This window comes from Silurus meridionalis, chromosome 10 (genome assembly GCF_014805685.1).
Source record: "Silurus meridionalis isolate SWU-2019-XX chromosome 10, ASM1480568v1, whole genome shotgun sequence".
In the NCBI taxonomy this organism is placed as follows: Eukaryota; Metazoa; Chordata; class Actinopteri; order Siluriformes; family Siluridae; genus Silurus; species Silurus meridionalis.
The window spans coordinates 20,638,484-20,659,505 of record NC_060893.1 but is presented as its reverse complement, the minus strand read 5'-3'; the positions used below and the strand labels follow the sequence as shown (position 1 = coordinate 20,659,505).

At 39.0% G+C, this 21,022-nt stretch overlaps 1 protein-coding gene across 1 annotated transcript; it reads left to right on the top strand.

The window, feature by feature from the left end:
• The first annotated feature begins 3,459 nt into the window (after positions 1–3,459).
• Positions 3,460–14,355, top strand: LOC124392643 (homocysteine-responsive endoplasmic reticulum-resident ubiquitin-like domain member 2 protein). The gene is made up of 10 exons (XM_046859806.1): positions 3,460–3,596; positions 4,783–4,981; positions 7,332–7,409; positions 7,502–7,600; positions 8,615–8,730; positions 8,901–9,026; positions 9,120–9,151; positions 9,238–9,382; positions 12,594–12,702; positions 13,106–14,355. The coding sequence occupies exons 2-10, from the start codon at positions 4,835–4,837 to the stop codon at positions 13,310–13,312; spliced, it is 1,059 nt and encodes a 352-aa protein (XP_046715762.1). The 5' UTR covers positions 3,460–3,596; positions 4,783–4,834; the 3' UTR covers positions 13,313–14,355.
• The last annotated feature ends 6,667 nt before the right edge of the window (positions 14,356–21,022 follow it).

Sequence of the window (21,022 nt, the reverse complement as noted above, 5' to 3'; positions counted from 1 at the left end):
GAATGGGAGAGTGAGCAAGTAAATGAATGACTTAAGGAAAGGGGGTAAATGAATGAATGAATGAATGAATGAATGAATGAATGAATGAATGATGTGTTTTAACATTTATAGTTGCAAATAAATAAATTAGCAATTAAATGTGTACTTTGGTGAAAGTAGTGAATTAATAAATGAATGAGTGAGTGATTGGATGAGACTGAGGCGTTCTAAGTTTAATGAACGAGTGAACAAATGAGTGAGTAAGAGAGTAAATGAATGAGTCAGTAAGTGAATTAATGACTAAAATCGAGAATGAATGAGTGAATAAGTAAGAGTGTAATAAATGAATGAATTAACAAATAAAGAAGTGATTGAATGATTGATTGAATGGATGAATGAATGAATTCACATTTTAGTTCAATGACAAAATTAAACAATGAACTAATAAACTGACAAATGAACAAGTCAGGAGGTAATTGAATGAATGAATGAATGAATGAATGAATGAATGAATGAATGAATGAATGAACAAACAAGTGAGTAAGTGAGTGAGTGAACAAATTTACAAATGTTTTATGACTAAAGGATTCACGGGGCAATGAACAAGTGAAAGAATGAGTAAGAGAGTGAATGAATGAATGAGTCAGTAAGTGAATTAATGACTAAAGGAATGGATTAATGAATGAGTGAATAAGTAAGAGTGTAATAAATGAATGAATTAACAAATTAAGAAGTGATTGAATGATTGATTGAATGGATGAATGAATTCATTCACATTTTAGTTCAATGACAAAATCAATCAATGAACTAACAAATTGACAAATGAACAAGTCAGGAGGTAATTGAATGAATGAATAAATGAATGAATGGATGAATGAATGAATAAATGAATAAACAAATAAACAAACAAGTGAGTAAGCGAGTGAGTGAACAAATTTACAAATGTTTTTATGACTAAAGGATTCACGGTTCAATGAACAAGTGAACGGATGAGTAAGAGAGTGAATGAATGAATGAGTCAGTAAGTGAATTAATGACTAAAGGAATGGATTAATGAATGAGTGATTGGGTAAGGCTATAATGAATGAATGACTAAATGAATATTATAAATGTTTAAAGACTAATGGTTCAAAGTCTAGTGAACAAATTAATTAATTAATTAAATAATTAACAAATGAATAAGGAAGTGATTTATTCATTGAATGAATAATGAATAAACTCCATTAATGTTTTATGACTAATGGGTTGAAGGTCTGATTATTTAATTAATTATCAATTGATTGTTAAAAAACAAACAATGAAGTTAATGAATGAATAAATTAAATTAATGAATAAATGAATAGATTAATTAAGGAATTAACTTCAAAAATGTTTAGGACTAATGCTTCAACGGTTCATTGAATTGATCAATCAATTAATTAATACATGATAAATGAACAAATGATGAAGTTAATGAATGAATAAGTGGATAAATGAGTGGATGAATAAATGGTCCACTGGTCCACTTCATCAAAGAGGTTGTGGGGGAACTTCAGGGGTATTTGGGGTGTTTTTAGGTCTGCCACCAACAGTCTGGATGAGTACACAGACACTGTGACGTCCTACATTCATTTCGGTGAGGACATCGTTATTCCATCACGCACCAGGGTTTTTGAGAACAATGAAAAACCCTGGTTCACACTTAAACTGAGACAGCTTAGGTCAGGGAAAGAGGTCACATTCAGAAGTGGGGACAAAGAAAAGTGCAAGAAGTCTAAGTACAGATTTAGCGAGTAGGTAAAACAGAGCATAGTGAGAGAATGAAACAGCAAATCCAAACCACGACTCTGCCTCTGTCTGGAAAGGGCTTAAGGCGATCACCAATTACAATTATATTTCCATACCTGGATTACCCACACAGCTCTGCACCTCAGTGTCACCCTTCCTCCCAAACCTCACACCCCTCACACCTCTCACACCTCTCACCATCAAAGAGGAAGATGTGAATAGACTGTTAAAATGTCTGAACACTCGCAAGGCTACAGGCCCGGACTCTGTCTCCCCCTCAACCCTGAAACACTGTGCCAATCAGCTGTCCCTCACTGGATACCCGCCATGTGCCAGCCTGCTTCAAGACCTTTAATACTTAATATTTTATACCTTTAATATCCAGTTTGATACACGCAGTTTTCAGTTTGATCTGAAATAACAAATTTGTATAACACCTTTTATTATATGTTATTATTAATAATTAATGATATTAATCTATGTGAAGACACTGATCATGTTAATGATTTCTCATAATAATTATCAACAATCATTTAACAAAGTAGGAAAGAGCTATTTTTAGAAAAGGCCCACGGGCTACTTATGTGGTCCTTGTGGGCTACCACGTTGGTGACCCCCGGTCTATATTGTCTCACATTGTCTGTATTATATTGTATAGTCTGTTTTTGTCTTGTCTTGTCTGTTTTGTCTTGTATAGTCCGAGCTGAATGTATAGTTTTATTTATAACTGTACTTTGAGAGTCACTAACAGCTGGAACCAAATTCCTTGTGTGTGTCAACACGCTTGACCAATAAACCTAATTCTGATTCTGATTCTGACCTCAGCCATCGTCCCAGTCCCCAAAAAGACAAGGATCACATGACAATTTTGAGCACCTCATGTTGTCCTACTTCAAGGACATTACAGACCCTCTCTTAGATCCACTACAGCTAGCCTACAGATACAACAGATCTGCAGACAATGCTGTAAACATGGCCCTCCAATTCATCCTCCAACATCTAGACGCCTTCAACATGATCGTCCCAGCTCTGCTTAGAGACAAGCTCTCCCAGCTGATAGATGGCAGTTTGAAAGGCTGGGAAAGATTCTGATTCTGATTAAGGAATGAACGAGTGAATAAATTAATAAATGAATAAATGAATGAATGAATGAATGAATGAACTCCATAAATGTTTTAGAACTAATGGGTTAAAGGTTCAATTAATAAATCAATCAATGAATTAAAACTTTGCTAAATGAACAAACGATGAAGTGAACAAATGAATGAGCGAATGAATAAATAAATGAATGAATGAATGAATGAATAGACGAACGAACGAACGAACGAACGAACGAACGAACGAACGAACGAACGAACGAACGAACGAATGAATAAATGGAACGAACGAACGAATGAATGAAAGAACGAATGAATAAATGAATGAATGAATGAATGAATGAATGAATGAATGAATGAATGATTATATATATATAATTAGATTAGATTCAACTTTATTGTCATTACACATGTACAAGTACAAGGCAACATAACGCAGTGAATGAATGAATTAATGGACGAATGAATGAATGAATGAATGAATGAATGAATGAATGAATGAATGAATGAATTAACGGACGAACATCGTTGTATTTTTTTTATAAGAACTCAAAATCTCTAAAGTGATTTTCACCCAACATTACAGCAGGTGGCAATGAAGAGCCAGAAGAAGAAAACGAAAAGGAAGTAGAAGAAGACTGCACCGAGATCCCACTTTCGTCTTCGGCTTTGTAACAGCAGTAGAAAGTTTTTTATAATCTGGACATGATGTGAAAAGTAGAATCTCAGGAGACCATACAGAAGATTTATAAGGTATTTCTCACTCTGTATATGTTCTGTACTCGGTTATACAGAAAGCTAAACTCTCTGTAGCCCTGCAGGCTAATGGCATTAACGCGTTAAACAGGTCGCATCCCAAATGTCTGTATGTAGTGCACTACAGAGGGCACGTGGAAGAGGATATAATGGCTTGTGCGCCCTAATATTGTGCACTATATAGGAATTATGTGGGTATTGAGGACACCGCCAGGTTAGGTGTCAAAAACAGTAGATTACAGTATACATGTTTTTAGTCTGGATGGCTGAACATCAACTGGGTATAACTTTATTTTTTTAAAACGTTTTCAATTAATATTTATATACGTCTCTATGTTAAATTTGAGTTTAGGTTTATGCAGAGGAAAATAAATATTTTATACTTGTATTAAAAAATCAAAAATGGTCGATTATTTGCAAACTTGTGTATGTTCTTGTGTATAAATGTGTGTGTGGTGCAACATTCAGGGACACAAAAAAGTCCATTTTATTAGACAGTTGGACATTTTCAGGTTTGTCTGGTGTACGAAATCTGGTGATAATATCTTTCTATAAAAACCTGTTAATATACAGGACGAGATTAAAGGATATCAATTATAATCACTGCCTTATTCAATATATTTACATCCTACATTATAAATAAAAAGGAATTACATACATCACATGACATACCTCCATGCGACAAACGTAGTTCAGTAGATGCTGATGGTCCCATCGTTTTATCTGTTGCTCCAAGATACAATTTACAGTTTTTCGATTCTGCACTTTTCGTTCTGGGATTTTCTGAACGTATGAGGAGCACAACACAAACTGTAGTTGAACGAGAAGGTATTGCTGTTGTTCTGCAAGAAAAGCGAGGCTCGTGCGTGTAAGCCATGGCTCGGGGAGAGAGATGATTTCTACCCTACGTCTGGAACGAAAATCTTTTTCCAAAGGGAAAATTTGAGCAAAATCTGGCAACCTTTTCTCTGATATCGTCACATAAACTCTACATGCAGATGCGTCGTTTCTTAATGTAATGTTTAAATATTTTCGTTCATCACACTTTACAATTTTATTTGCCTTTCTCTCTCTTTTTTTTCTAATTTAGATTGCATTCTTTGTGCATGTAATAGAGACAAATAAAGTGTTTGAATGTATTTATTTTTTATCTTCTATTATCTTTCCTGTATCACCTTTCTAGATAAGCAGCCGAACAGGGAGTGTGTGAGAGAAAGAAAAAGAGAGAGAAGGTGATGGAGCAAGGGGTGATGGACAGCCCGGTGATCCTGATCATTAAAGCTCCTGATCAGAAGTACGACGATCAAACCATCAACTGCTTTCTCAACTGGACGGTGGAGAAACTGAAGAGCCATTTGTCCAACGTTTATCCCAGCAAACCTGTGAGTAGGAGGGGAAACATCTGGAGAAGAGGGGAATGCTCTGATCATTGTTGCAAATCTGCGCTCAATGAAGATAAATTCCTCTTCTTTCGACTTTCCCCTTTAGGGGGCGACACAACTGATCATCCGTCTCCATACCCCCCTGTCCTCTACATCTGCCTCTTTCACACCAACTACCTGCATGTCTTCCCTCACCACATCCATTAACCTCCTCCTTGGTCTTCCTCTTTTCCTCCTTCCTGGTGGCTCCATCCTCAGCATTCTCCTACTGATAAACCCCATGTCCCTCCTCTGCACATGTCCAAACCATCTCAATCACACCTCCCTCACCTTGTCTCCAAAACGTCCTACATGTGTTGTCCCTCTAATAAACTCATTTCTAATCCTGTCCATCCTCGTCACTCCCAACGAAAACCTCAACATCTTCAGCTCTGCTACCTCCAGCTCCACCTACTGTCTTTTACTCAATGCCACTGTCTCTAATCCATTCAACATCTCAGGTCTCACCACAGTCCTATAAACTTTCCCTTTCACTCTCACAGATACTCTTCTATCACAGATCACTCCTGCTATCACTCTTCTCCACCCACTCCACCCTGCCTGCACGCTTTTCTTCACTTCTCCAACACAGCTCAATGAAGAGAAACGAATGAGAGAATTATTAAATTCTTATTATCTGAGATAAGACATTTCAGAACTAAGTGTTGTGGTGTGAAATCAGTAATGAGCTCTGCCTGTCAAAGAACATTGTCATGACCCGTGTCTCGTACTGAAAACTCCTTTTTATACCCCTGACATTGTCGTGTATATCATCAAGTTTATTTAATGAAAAAACAGCGACACTGCGTTTAAAATTCGATGCTTGTGCACACAGCCGAAAGCCCTGGACCAAAACAGTTCGGTACGAATACGTGATCCGTTACACCACAAATATATTTATTTATTTATTTATTTTCCAGCCAGAATGCTGTCAAGTCAACAAAAAATCGAACACAAATGACAATCAGGGAGTATAAGTATAGAATAGTTATAATGCTCTCAGTGCCTTGACAAAGTGTTTTACAGTTAAGTTGCAGTCGTTTATTTTTTTTTGTGTGGTGCCCTTCATTTCGTATTGTTCTGTGGGCTGCTTTCAGGTCGTCCTGCAACTCCTTTCACTCGCTTTTCTCTCATCAGCCTTATCATTAGGTCATGTTCTGAGGTCTTGCGTGTCCAGGGGGTGATTACTTATGGTTCCATGCACTTTCCACCTCCCTTTTTATGGAACGTATTGTACTGACAGGGTTCCAGTGATGCATTCTGTCCTCTCTCAATGTATGTTCAGGTCCTTCAAAATACTACAGGCTTTCACTGTTTAACCCTCACGAGTTTATAAAACCACTTGTTTTTTTGTTTGTTTGTTTGTTTTTTCGTATAGCTCCTGCAGCAAGTTAATTAACGTACCATCTACATAAATCCATGACCCAAAAGTTGGTAAAAATCTACTCAAATGTGTCTTTTTATGGCTCTCGATGTCCCAAAAATGTTCCCATGCTAAACATGTTTAAACTCGATTATCTTAAAAACACACACATGTACATGCTTGTTGCTTACATATTATTGTAGCACCGGACTGTGGATGAGTTTGTACCAGGTCACAAAAAAAAAAAACAACATTTTGAATATTTAAATATATAAATGTTTTATTTAAATATTTTTTTAAAAGTCCACCAGTAGGAAAGGATTCCCATTCAGTTGTATTTCCATGCTTCGCCACTAGAGGGAGATGCACAATTTACCATTCATGATGAGTTAGCTCTGACATTACCGTGCACCGTTCTCCATCAAGAGTATAAAAGACCAGAACACTGAGTAGCAGCAGGTCATGCAGCATCACGCAACCTACCGAACAGCAGCTAGCAGACGACAGCAAGAATCACACACGATCAATTCGAAACCCAGTAGTGTTCTGAATCCTGTACCGTGTTTTTACTGACACACTGGGGCGAGTACAATCTCCTGATCAGCGCACACCAGATAGTGAAACTCCCAACATCACCCATTCCAATTTCCTGCACGTGTTTCAGTCGCAGTTTATTTCTACGCATCAGTAAATTAAGCTTTCTATTATTTTCAGTTGTTACATTTTTATCATATATGGAATAATAAAATGAATAATTAGGTCATTATAATATGTATAATATTATTATGAAGTGCACGCTATTGTCCGTGAACCCGTTTTGTAACGCAAAAGAAAAGGTCGAGGAGCGCCGTTGTGGGTCAAAAAAAAAAAAAAAAGCGATCAAGCCTCTGTGAGTCGAAAGCTGATGTTTGTCTTCTTGTCTTTGTCACGCATCGTATCGTATCGCAGAACTCCAAGGATCAGAGGTTGGTGTACTCTGGAAAACTCCTCCAAGACCACTGCAAGCTCCGGGACGTGCTGAGAAAGGTGGCTACAAGAACCCTGTGAGATTGTTGATGAAGCACGTTTATCACGTCGGAGTGCGAGTGTGTGAAGTGTGTGTACGCTTTCTTCCACAGCAGGACGAGTTCCACATGCTGCATCTGGTGTGTGCTTCACGAAGTCCTCCCCCCTCACCCAGCACACGCAGGAGGAACGGAGGCAGCAGCCTGGCGATGGTGAGGTTTACACACACACGCACACACACACACGCACACACACACACACACACACACACACACACACACACATTCCTGTAGTACACACCACACAAACACATCTGTCAAGGGGCGTTTCTAAGACAAAGTAACAATGCACATGTTGTTGGTTTTACTATTTTTTTTTTTGTTGTTGTTGTTTTTTTGTTTTTATTGTTTGTTTTTTTCGGGTTTTTGTTAGTGATGTTGTTCTTATTATTTGTAAGTGTTAATATTACGGGTGCAACCGTGAACCACGGATTAATTTCTCATTTCTTTTTTAACTTGCGGATTAATAAATTTTTTTAATGATCGCAGAACGAAAGATTTTGGATTTTTAAATCATTTTGTAAACACAGAGCAGTGTCACGTGAACGGGACGTGTTAATCAGTCAACAACAACAACGGCTAGCAGAGGAACTTGAAATAAATAAAATAAATGTAAATTAAATTAAAAAAATAATAATAATAAATGCGTTCAAAATAAAAAAAAATCCCCCTTTTTATTTATTTATTTTATTTTTTTTTACTGACCCGAAAAGTGATCCGATCCATGACTCAAAAACGTGACGTGATCCGAACCATGAGTTTTGTGATCCAGTTAATAGTCTTGTTGTCTTTCTTCTAGTATTATTACGGCTGTGATTTTGTGTTTAGTTTTATTATTAATGTGTCTTTATTAATGTTGTTGTTTGTTTGTTCAAATTGTTGTTTGTGGGTGTTTTTTTTGTTTTGTTTTTGTTTGTATTCTCATTTGTAATTTAGTTTGTTTTGTTGTTGTTCACGTTGTTTGCCTTGTTGTTCGTAATGCTGTTTATCTTTGTTGTTCATGTTTGTGTTGTTGTTTGTTTGTACGTATTGCTGATTAAATTATAGTTTGTAATTATAGTATAGTTTGTTTTCTTGTTTGTCAGTATTATTATTAGTTTTGTCGTCGTTTATGTCGTCAGTGTTAATATTTGGATGATTTGTTTGTTATTTATGTTTGCCTGACAGAACCCTAACAGCCTTGGAAGTCCCGCCCCTTCAGACGACGTCCAATCGTCTTCCTCAGAAGAGAATCCCGCGAGTCTGAGCTTCGGCTCGAGCTCCAGCATTTCTCCAGCACCCGGGTGATTCATTCTGCACTGAGTTCAGATCTCTGAGAAACTTCCACAGTTTTTATTTGTTTGTTTGCTTCAATTCCGGAACAAACAAGCGATCGGTAAACAGAGAGACTTTGCAACTATATATGTATATAGCAGGATGATGAGTGCGTGTGTGTGTGTGTGTGTGCGCGTAGGTCAGCGTGGACTCAGTGGTTTAACCAGCATCGGAACAACACCAACACGCCTCACTACCCCATGTACAACCCTCACACCCTGCTGTGGTGGCAGCAGCTTTATACCTGGCAGTGTCACATGACCTAGTGAGATCTTTTGTCCACACACACACTTGTCTATAGCCATAATAATGTGAATATACATTTGTTGGATTCGCTCTCTCTCTCGCCCTCTTACAGTCAAGCTTGGCTCGCCTCCCTCAGACCCCGCAGCAAACCACCCCACCTCCGGTTCCCCCTAGCAGTAACACTCAGGCCGTTGACCGCGAGAACCCGCGGAACGCTCCGGTCGCTCCAGGACCGAACGAGGAGGACCTGCATCATGATTGGCTGGACTGGGTGTACGCAGCGTCTCGAGCCGTCGTCCTCCTCAGCCTCGTCTATTTCTATTCATCATTCAGCCGGTTTGTCATGGTAACAGGTGCCATGCTGCTGCTCTACCTGTGAGTCACCATCTGCATTTACATTCACTCATTCATTAAGTCGACCCTTTCATCCGAAATAAAATGACCCCCAAGCTGTGCAGGTATGAAGCTGCGAGCTCTCAGCCCTCATCACAAATAAGTGCAGGAGAGTTACAGCCAGGCAGAAGGTTTGCGTTCATAAATAATAGGAACATGCTCTTGATGTTTCACTTTTCTGGCCACGTGCTTCAGGATCTCCTTGAATTTTCTGCCGTTCCATGCATACACTTTTGATGGAAAAAACGACCAATTTGTAGTAGAGGTCGACCGATTGTGGATTTTACCAAGAGCTAGGTTTAGTACTGAACTTTATTACAAAAATAAAATTTAATGTAGTTTCAATGCTTTTGTGAAGACACTAAAAAAATGTGACTTTAAGCAGTACAGTTTGGATTTATGTGAAATAGTAACGCTTTAAAGTAAGATTCCATTTGTAACATTACCTGAAAGCTGTTATTAGTATTATAACGTAGCGGAAATACGATTTGTAGTGCTCTGTAAAACTCAGTTTGCGCATTTGCGAAATCGCTGCTACTTCCGTTTTTTATTCAGTATATCGATATGGATTTTTTTTGCACGTTCAGCTTTAAGAATTTCTCCTAAAAGGAAATACTCCCTGACAATTCCACATCTCGAGGGAGTGAACGAATGAAGGATGGAGGGAATGAAGACATTTGTTAACATTTGTTTCGTGCCCATTTAATCGATTGCTCAATTTAATTAATATAATAAAAGAGATTGCATTCATTTACATTCATACTATTAAATATTGATATTATTTTATATTATATGTTTTATATTATATATATATATATATATATATATATATATATATATATACAGGGAGTGCAGAATTATTAGGCAAGTTGTATTTTTGAGGATTAATTTTATTTGAGGATTTAATTTGAACAACAACCATGTTCTCAATGAACACAAAAAACTCATTAATATCAAAGCTGAATATTTTTGGAAGTAGTTTTTAGTTTTAGCTATTTTAGGGGGATATCTGTGTGTGCAGGTGACTATTACTGTGCATAATTATTAGGCAACTTAACAAAAAACAAATTCATACCCATTTCAATTATTTATTTTTACCAGTGAAACCAATATAACATCTCAACATTCACAAATATACATTTCTGACATTCAAAACCAAACAAAAACAAATCAGTGACCAATATAGCCACCTTTCTTTGCAAGGACACTCAAAAGCCTGCCATCCATGGATTCTGTCAGTGTTTTGATCTGTTCACCATCAACATTGCGTGCAGCAGCAACCACAGCCTCCCAGACACTGTTCAGAGAGGTGTACTGTTTTCCTCCTTGTAAATCGCACATTTGATGATGGACCACAGGTTCTCAATGGGGTTCAGATCAGGTGAACAAGGAGGCCATATCATTAGATTTTCTTCTTTTATACCCTTTCTTGCCAGCCACGCTGTGGAGTACTTGGGCGTGTGTGATGGAGCATTGTCCTGCATGAAAATCATGTTTTCTTGAAGGATGCAGACTTCTTCCTGTACCACTGCTTGAAGAAGGTGTCTTCCAGAAACTGGCAGTAGGACTGGGAGTTCAGCTTGACTCCATCCTCAACCCGAAAAGGCCCCACAAGCTCATCTTTGATGATACCAGCCCAAACCAGTACTCCACCTCCACCTTGCTGGCGTCTGAGTCGGACTGGAGCTCTCTGCCCTTTACCAATCCAGCCACGGGCCCATCCATCTGGCCCATCAAGACTCACTCTCATTTCATCAGTCCATAAAACCTTAGAAAAATCAGTCTTGAGATATTTCTTGGCCCAGTCTTGACGCTTTCAGCTTGTGTGTCTTGTTCAGTGGTGGTCGACTTTCTGCCTTTCTTACCTTGGCCATGTCTCTGAGTATTGCACACCTTGTGCTTTTGGGCACCCAGTGATGTTGCAGCTCTGAAATATGGCCAAACTGGTGGCAAGTGGCATCTTGGCAGCTGCACGCTTGACTTTTCTCAGTTCACGGGCAGTTATTTTGCGCCTTGGTTTTCCACACGCTTCTTGCGACCCTGTCGACTATTTTGAATGAAACGCTTGATTGTTCGATGATCACGCTCAGAAGCTTGGCTATTTTAAGACTGCTGCATCCTCTGCAATATATCTCACTATTTTTGACTTTTCTGAGCCTGTCAAGTCCTTCTTTTGACCCATTTTGCCAAAGGAAAGGAAGTTGCCTAATAATTATGCACACCTGATATAGGGTGTTGATGTCATTAGACCACACCCCTTCTCATTACAGAGATGCACATCACCTAATATGCTTAATTGGTAGTAGGCTTTCCAGCCTATACAGCTTGGAGTAAGACAACATGCATAACGAGGATGATGTGGTCAAAATACTCATTTGCCTAATAATTCTGCACTCCCTGTATATATATATATATATATATATATATATATATATATATATTTTTTTTTTTTTTTTTTTAACCAAGCAGGCAGTTTATAAAAAAATAAAAAAAAAGGCAAATGTTAACTGTTGTTCACAAATGTTAATAATAATAAACTGCGTTAATAAAAAACAGCAAGCAATTTAGTTTTGCATTTCTTCCTTCTAATTGTACTGAAATTGACTTAAAAACCAAATTATGTAGCGAACCGTGAATTTTGTGTACTGTTACACCCCTATTTAGAAGTATTGTTTGTTAATTTCGACATTTACTAATCAATTTTATCATTAAGTTAATTTTCATTTCATTTCTTTTAACTTTAACACACTATGAACTAACATGAACGAGGTACAGCGAGTCTCGTGCATCAAAACAGATTGTGGTGTCCGTGATTTGCCTCTAGAGGCCGCTCTCTAGCTGTATAATGACAACGGACCTTCTCAACCACAACCTGGAAAAACTATCAGTATGGATTTTTGACAATAGTTCCAGCAATCAACAAACAGTGCTGATTAATGATGATGGCCGATGAATCGGTTCACTTCCAATTTGTAGAAACAGTGAATGAACAATTTGAGGCATTAAGCCTTTGAATGAATCAGCATCCTTTAATCTCCGAATGGGTCAAAGGTCTCACAATACTGTAAAGGCAACTAGAGTATGCAGCCTTGCTTGGTTATTTATTTGTTTATTTTAGATGATCATGTGTGTGTGTGTGTGTGTGTGTGTGTGTGTGTGTGTGTGTGTGTGTGTGTGTGAAACTGGTCTGCAGTCATCAGGCAGGTTGGAACCCCTTTAATCTGGAGAATGAGCTGCAGGACCTTGCTGAGCCGGCCAATCACAATCAGGATGAGCTGAACGCAGACAATCGCAACAACACGGTGATTATTTTGACCATCTCTTATTTTTACCCTTAGTGGTGGAAAACAATATCAGTGTACACACACACACAAACACACACACACACACTTTGTTTGGTTGTTGCAAGTTTGTTTAGATGCTTCTCAGACCGAACTTTATTTCTGTCAGATCAATCCATCAACTTTTATTTATTTGTTTATTTATTCATACCTAATTATTCTTAGGATAGAACAGAAGCAAAGTTGTATATTTAAAAGACTTTTTGACAAAAAAAAGAGAAAAAAGTGCCAGTCTCAGGTGAAGTGATTGTTGTATGTAATGTAACAATGCCTTCATCTCTCTCTCTCTCTCTCGCTCTCTCTCTCTCTCTCTCTCTCTCTCTCTCTCTCTCTCTCTCTCTCTCTCTCTCTACCTCTCATTCAGGATCGGCTGGCAGATGAAGGTGGGGATGAAGAGGAGGAGCAGCGAGACGGAGCAGACGATGACGACGATGATGACGATTATGATGATGAGGACGATATTGATGATGAGGGATGGGTGAACATGGGATTCCTCTCCTCCACTTGGTCTTTCATCACCACTTTTTTTGCATCTCTGATTCCCGAGGCCGTTCCTAATGCAGTGAACTGACCTCTGAGCTTCACCCTGGACTCATCATCCTCACCCCTGTCCCCTTCATCATCAGATTTGCCTCATCCTAGATGCCTAGACCTCACCCCTGACCCTTCAGCCTCACCCTGGACCCCTCATCTTTGATTCCTCAACCCCTCAGCCTTACCCTGGACCCCTAAGCTCACCCTGGACCCCTTATCCTCACTTTCTCAACCCCTCAGCCTCACCCCTAACCCCTCATCCTCACTTCCTCAACCCCTCAGCCTCACCCCTAACTCCTCATCCTCACTTTTTCAACCCCTCAGCCTCACCCTGGTCCCCTAAACCTCATCTTGGACCATTCATCCTGACCTCATCAGCCTCACCCCACACCCCTAAACCTCACCCGACTCTTCATCCTTACCCCTGACCCCTCATTCTCACTTTCACAACTGCTCAGCCTTACCTCACAACCCTCAGTCTCACCCCTCACCCCTGACTCCTCATCCTTACCTCCTCTACACCTCAGCCTTACCACGGACTCCTCAAACTCACCCCACCCCCCCCCCAGACTCACCCTTGAACTTAAACTTTACCCCTGTACCTGAGCTTAATTCCTGGCCTGGAGCTTCAACCCTGACCTAAAAAAACCATCTCTCTATCACTTGAGTAACTGTACAGAAATGGCCAGTATTCGAGAGAAGAGCATGTCCAGACAAACCTCACCAAATATCTGAGCGAGGAAGCTGTGAGAATTCTAAACAAACACACTCGCATCTTATCAGTATTTCCTGAGCGTAATGCAAAGACCTTTTCTCACCCTTACACGAAGAGGCTCGAACCGTGGACTTGTTCGCTTTTAAACCGGCATTTTATAATCCACTCACGTCTTTTAACACGTCTCTTGTATTTCAGCCTCGAAAAGGGACGTCAAACAAACCGCAGCGTCGGTGCAATTTATATTTCTTTAAAAAAGAAAAAAAAAAAACAGCGAGTGTGTCTCTTTACAAGAGCTGTCCCACTTTCCCCCGTTTTTAAACATTAAGTATACTGCTGGTGATATAAAGTGTTTTGACCTTGTTCTCCTTGGTTCATCTCGTATCGTGTTCCTTTATCCAGAAGCTTTTCACACCCGGTTGTAAAAACGGCCGCAGAGGAAATCGCAGTGTGTGTGAATGCCTCAGCTCAAATGTTTCCGCATGTTTGCAGTGAATTTATTATTTTTTAAACGTTTTAGTTTGACGATTGCGCAATACGGTTATGCATGAGGTGTTTATCAGTGTGGTTCGGATCACGGCCTGAACTTCAGAATTCTGTAGGGGACAAAAGCGGCACAAAGTTGAAATATGTATCAGAATGTGCATCTCCATAACTGACATTTACATCTCGATGCATAGCCAAAGACACAATACATTAAAGACACATCTGGATCAGCTACTGATGCGATTCGATACGATTCCCCCATTACGATGCAGTGCATTCCGACTTCCATTCGATTCAACACAATGGGATTAAGTGGAAAAAAATTACGCTCTGCAATTCAATATGGTTCAAAGAGTTCGCTTTTATTTCTTAAATCATCAATTTACTTAAGTGCCTTCTGTCTTCTAACGCCGTGTCACACACAGGCTTTTGTAGTGTAAAAAGAAAAGATGAAATAAAGCCAGATGTTCTTTTCCGGTTTTGTCTTCAGGAGGATGCAGCTCTACCTCTGCCATGTTAATCTGTATTCTGCGTGATTCTCAGCACACGCCTCGGTTTTTCCGCAGTGTTGTTACACGTCATGTTCATGTAGCAGCAGTGGGGCTGAGAGAACACGACCAATCTACATATCAAACGTCGGTCGCAAATTATTGGTCAATTTCTAAATAATAAAAGTATAGAACGTTACTAATTATTATATATAAATAACTCGGCAAATATGGTAAAACATTATGCATCGCTATACAAATGCCAGCTTGTATCCGATGCACACATTCTAAAATCACGTCCCACCTCATGAAGATTGTGGACCTTTAAAGAAGTAGATGCCGAACTCGCAAACATCTCGAACCATCTAGAGACGTACCAGTGCCAATTGGATCCCACTAAATGTGTGGAGTTTTGACATTGGACCTCCTGGAGTGTTTAAAGGCTCTGGCATGGAGAAGCTGTTGTTGGATCTGTGATGATCACAAATGTTGAGCTATTTTATGAGTTGCTCCCAGTTTTATAACCATAATGACTGTATAAGAACATTACTCATAATCTTACACTCCAGTGCTCATGTTAGTTCTCTCTCTCCAGTGTTCTGTATTGATTAAAGACTATAATCACATTCTTGAAATGAGGATGGGTTTCCCTTTTGAGTCTGGTTCCTCTCAAGGTTTCTTCCTCATAACATAGTGTTTCCTTCGCCAGTCGCCATGGCTGCTCATCAGGGATAAATACACACCATTCACCTTAACTTTTAAAAGTTTTTTGTAAAGCTGCTTTGAGACAATGTCTGTTGTGAAAAGCACTATAGAAATAAACTTGACGCACCGCATCGTTCACTTTTATGCTAATGCGCCGATGGGAATCTGAATTGTACCATCCCTAAAAATGATTTAGCACTTTTAAGAGTGATCATTGTTCCAGAGCAGATTAACAGAAAATAGAGTACAATTCTAAATTCATAAATGAGTCCACATAAGTTTATCCTTAATGAGCTAGCCAGTGGCAGAAAAAACTCCCTAAGATGATGTTAAGAAGAAACCGTGAGAAGAACCAGACCCAAAAGGGATCCCATCCTAATCTTGGTGGCACCGAATGTCCATTCATTACAGGTCCATCATTGTTGAGGTTCACTGATGAAGACTTGAGTGTAAGACGCATTTGCAATCCTTAAACAAACTGTTTATATTAATAACAGTCCAAATCCATCTTCATGGTTCTTAAGTTTAGCCTTCCACAGGAACCTAATGGATCTTCAATGCTGCTCATGTGGAACCATCCTCAGCAGTGAGTGGTTTATACTTATAAACAACTCCATCCAGAGGTAGGGAATCAGGATGACTCGGTTAAGTCCGGAGACAAGAAAGAGGCAGGATGTCTGCTACATCAGGAACATGTGTTAATGTCTTACTGAGATGTTCAGTCCAAATTCAATTCAATAATTTTTTTGTTTATTTGAAGCCTGGGTTGTTGGTTTTTTTTTTGTGCCTTATTAACATTTCATAATCAGTTCCACCCCATGCATAAAAACAGAAGGTTGCGAGTTAAAAACCCCAGCACCACTAAGATCCCCTTGTTGAGCCTTTGGGCAAGGCTTTTAACCATCAACTGCTGGTTATATGAATAAGATAATAGCAAGTCACTCTAGCTAAAGGTGTCTACCAAGTGCCATTTATATATAAACAGAGGTGGAGCGAGTAATAAAATATTCTCAAGTAAAAAGTACTGTTACTTGAATAAAATTTTATTTACGTACTAGTAAATGTTACCGGTCTTCTACAAAATCTCAAGAAAAGTAAAAAGTAGCTCATTTACGATTTACTCAGAGTAAAATGTATTATATTTTTGGTTTTTCTTTGAGTGAGTGGTGTGAGGGGAATTTCTAGTGTACTGTAGTTCAGAAAGGATATAAATGATGGGATATAAATCTCAAACTAGTTGTTTAAAAATTGAAGGAACACCTTTACAAATTAAAGTGCAACAAAAAAGGCACAAAAATAACTACGGTCCTTGGTTTCAGTCTAATGTGAGTTGTGCACTTTTGCAGCCGAAAAATGAATCTGTTTAATGTCATTTATGATAATGAGAGAAATTACAAATGAAACCCAGCTATTATGGATGCACAAGCCAGTGCACTCTTAGTGCCGGTCCCAAGCCCAGATAAATGGGGAGGGTTGCGTTAGGAAGGGCATCCAGCGTAAAACGTGTGCCAAATCAAATATTCGGATCGCAAACCTGAATTTCTAACCGGATCGGTCGAGGCCCGGGTTACCAACAACCACCACAGTTATTGTTAGCCAACAGGGTACAGAGACAGCAGGAAAAGGAGAAGTGTAGGAGAGTGGAGGTTCGGTCGGCACTTTAAATGTAGGCACTATAACTGGTAAAGGGAGAGAGATAGCTGATATGATGGAGAGGAGAAAGGTATAAATGTTGTGTGTTCAGGAGACTAAGTGGAAAGGGAGTAAGACCAGGAACACTGTAAAAAAAAAAAAAAAAAAAAAAACAAAGGAAGTGAGAGCAGCGATTAAGAGGATGAAGAGTGGAAAGTCGGTTGGACAAGATGACATACCAGTAGAAACATGGAGATGTTTAGGAGAGATGCAGTGGAGTTTTTAATCAGATTTTTTAACAGGATTTTGGAAGGTGAGAGGATGCCTGAGGAATGGAGAAGGAGTGTGCTGGTACCGATCTTTAAGCATAAGGGAGATGTGCAGACCTGCAGTAACTACAGGGGAATTAAGTTGATCAGTCACACCATGAAGTTATGGGAACAAGTAGTGGAAGCCAGGCTGAGAGAAGAGGTGACCATCTGTGAGCAAAAGGATGGTTTCAAAGGGAATGAAAGTCAGTAGGAGTAAGACAGAGTACATGTGTGTAAATCAGAGGGAGGGCTGTGGAGTGGTGTAGTTGCAGGGAGAAGAGGTGGAGAAGGTGGAGGAGTTCAGGTACCTAAAATCAATAGTGCAAAGTAATGGAGAGTGTGTTAGAGAAGTGAAGAAAAGAGTGCAGGCAGGGTGGAGTGGGTGGAGAAGAGTGATAGCAGGAGTGATTTGTGATAGAAGAGTATCTGTGAGAGTGAAAGGGAAAGTTTATAGGACTGTGATGAGACCTGTGTTGTTGTATGTATTAGAGACAGTGGCATTGAGTAAAAGACAGGAGGTGGAGCTGGAGGTAGCAGAGCTGAAGATGTTGAGGTTTTCATTGGGAGTGACGGGGACAGGATTAGAAATGAGTTTATTAGAGGGACAGCGCATGTGGGACATTTTGGAGACAATGTGAGGGAGGCACTAATGGGATGGTTTGGACATGTGCAGAGGAGGGACATGGGGTATATTGATAGAAGAATGCTGAGGATGGAGCCACCAGGAAGGAGGAAAAGAGGAAGACCATGGAGGAGGTTTAGGATGTGGTGAGGGAAGACATGCAGGTAGTTGGGTTGAAAGGGGCAGATGTAGAAGACAGAGTAGTATGAAGACGGATGATCCGCTGTGGTGACACTAATGGGATCAGCCGAAAGAAGAAGAGAAAAATCACAAATGCAGATTAAATAATTCAGACAGTGGGAGCACACATTGAACAACTTCCAGTGTTTTCCATATTGACGAATCACAATGCTTCGACTGGACACTGCTATTTGATTAAAAATGCCTTAATGCACCTTCTTGATTCCTTTTTATACTTTACTTATTCCTTAAAATATTATTCCTTATTGTATTATACATTCCTTATTATACTTTATTATACAATACAATACTGCATTAAAAAAATACTTGTCAGTTTCAGCACTCGTCACGAGTTTCGGAACAAATTACCGACGCATAATAAAGTGTTACAGTATAAGTATTATTACCCCTCATCAACATGCTTGTCGAGTTTTTATACATTCTGTCACCTTCGGCAAACACAGCTTACGCTGCGTAATAACGCTGTTGCCTTTTTTGCATTTGAAGTCAACGTAGTTGCTTAAATAATGCCAGGGGTTTGTTTTAAAAAAACAATTGATATCGCCGTCTGTCTTGTCCGTCGCCATCTTTTTCTTTTTGTGAGTTAAGCACATTTTTTCCCGCTCATCAAACAGTGTGGTCGAAAAGTTTACTCATTAACAGATATGATTTAAAATGTAAAGTACAATACTTAAAAAAAAAAAATTAAAAAAAAAAGGGAAAAAAAAAAAAAAAGTATATTTATGTAAAAGTTATATTTTTATTTTAAAAAGTAGAAGTACACAAAAACTACTCAATTACAGCAACTCTAGTAAATATAATTGTATACTTTCCACCTTTGTGCATAAATGTAATGTTAAGTTATATCCTTATGACATTTTACCCAATCAGAATTCAGTAGTTTTATGTTTTCGATATCGAACAAACACATTTGGTGGAACCACTAGGGGGCGCAAGTTACAGCTTCGAAACTGGTTTGGTCAATAGTTAAAAAATTTTCAAGTATTTACATTTCCGGCACCCTTATCCATTGCGGCTTACAAATATTTCACTCGTACATCTGAGCAGTTGAGGGTTAAATGCCTTGCTCAAAGCCCCTACAGTGGCCGCTTAGTGGTGTTGAGATTCAAACTCACGACCTTCTGATCAGAAGTCTAACCTCTTAACAATGGAGCTACCCTTTCCCTTATCTCTACTGCAATCAGAGCATTTTCATTTGGATAGACTTTTACTTCACTACATTTTAATGAGTAATATCTAACTATACCCAGGAGGACTCGAGTCCCGTCTAAATGTCAGAGGGGGCGGAGTCACAGCTGTTTATAATAACAATCTAAGCGTCGCACAAAAAACTAAACACAACTGTAAAACATTTGAAGTTCTTTACACCAACGTAAACGTAAACATTGCCACAGTCGCCACCGACTCGCTCATCAGGGACAAACTTACACTTATAAAGAACATATAAATTTTTTAGCAGCACATTATCGGTGTAAAGCTGCTTTGAGACAATGTTCATTGTTAAAAGCGCTACACAAATAAAAATAAATTGAATTAAACTTGTTCACTCTATTTCGTGCCGTTCCTCTCTACTTTGAGGGGTCATCGAGAAGCTGTGGGTCACTATAGAGAAGGTCCTCTGTATAAAAAGGTCTGATATGCAGGAGAATGAAACGCTGATCTGCATCAATTATTCACATAGTTCTCCCAGATCAGCACTTTTGATACATGAGCCCGAAATACTTTTGCACTTTTACTCAAGTAGAAATGTAAAAAGAGGGGATTAGTACAGGAATGATCCCTTAGTTCTCCATGCTACACATTAACAGCATTCAATGTCTTAAACCGACTTTAATAAAATAATAATTTTGTGCAGTAATTGATTTTTACAAACACGCTTGATGTATTGGGTGTGCTTTATTTATAACAGCATTTAATTGTCACATAAACATTACAGCACACTGAATTCTTTTCTTCTTATATCCCAGCTGGTTAGGAAATTGGGGTGATGATGAAACAGCCCCCCCCTGGAGGAGGAAGGGTTAAGGGCCTTGCTCGAAGGCTCAACAGTGGCAGCTTGGCAGTGCTGGGGCTCAAACCCATAACCTAATCAGTAACCCAGAGCCTTAACCATTGAGCCACCACTGGTCCTCCCTCCATTTTTTTTTAACCCTATAGCAGTGCATTATAAACATTTCTGACCAAGATAAAAAAAAATGATCTAAACTGCTTTCTGACACCAGGAAACAAACTGAGTGTCAGTTACTTCTGTATGACACTGAAATACAATTTCAAATATACAGAATACACTTTTTATTTCCTTCTTTATATATATATATATATATATATATATATATATATATATAAACAAACAAACAATTTCTGGATTATTGCACAAATATCTGCAGCACAACACCCCCTCCCCTGCACGTCGACTCAGCAGAACGTGTGACGCTACACACTCATGGATGACGTGTTACGTATACAGTGACAAGACACACTTTTTAACACAATATCGAAACATTTATGTTCACAAAAGCAACATTCTCAACTTTACAGGGACGGCTAATGTATTAAGGAAAGAAAAAAATGACGCGTCCCACTTGTA

Coding starts and splice junctions, on each gene's coding strand:
- LOC124392643 (XM_046859806.1), top strand. CDS start 4,835: ATGGAGCAAGGGGTGATGGACAGCCCGGTGATCCTGATCATTAAAGCT. Junction 8,731..8,900: donor AGCATTTCTCCAGCACCCGG/GTGATTCATTCT, acceptor GTGTGCGCGTAG/GTCAGCGTGGACTCAGTGGT. Junction 9,152..9,237: donor CGCCTCCCTCAGACCCCGCA/GCAAACCACCCC, acceptor CGGTCGCTCCAG/GACCGAACGAGGAGGACCTG.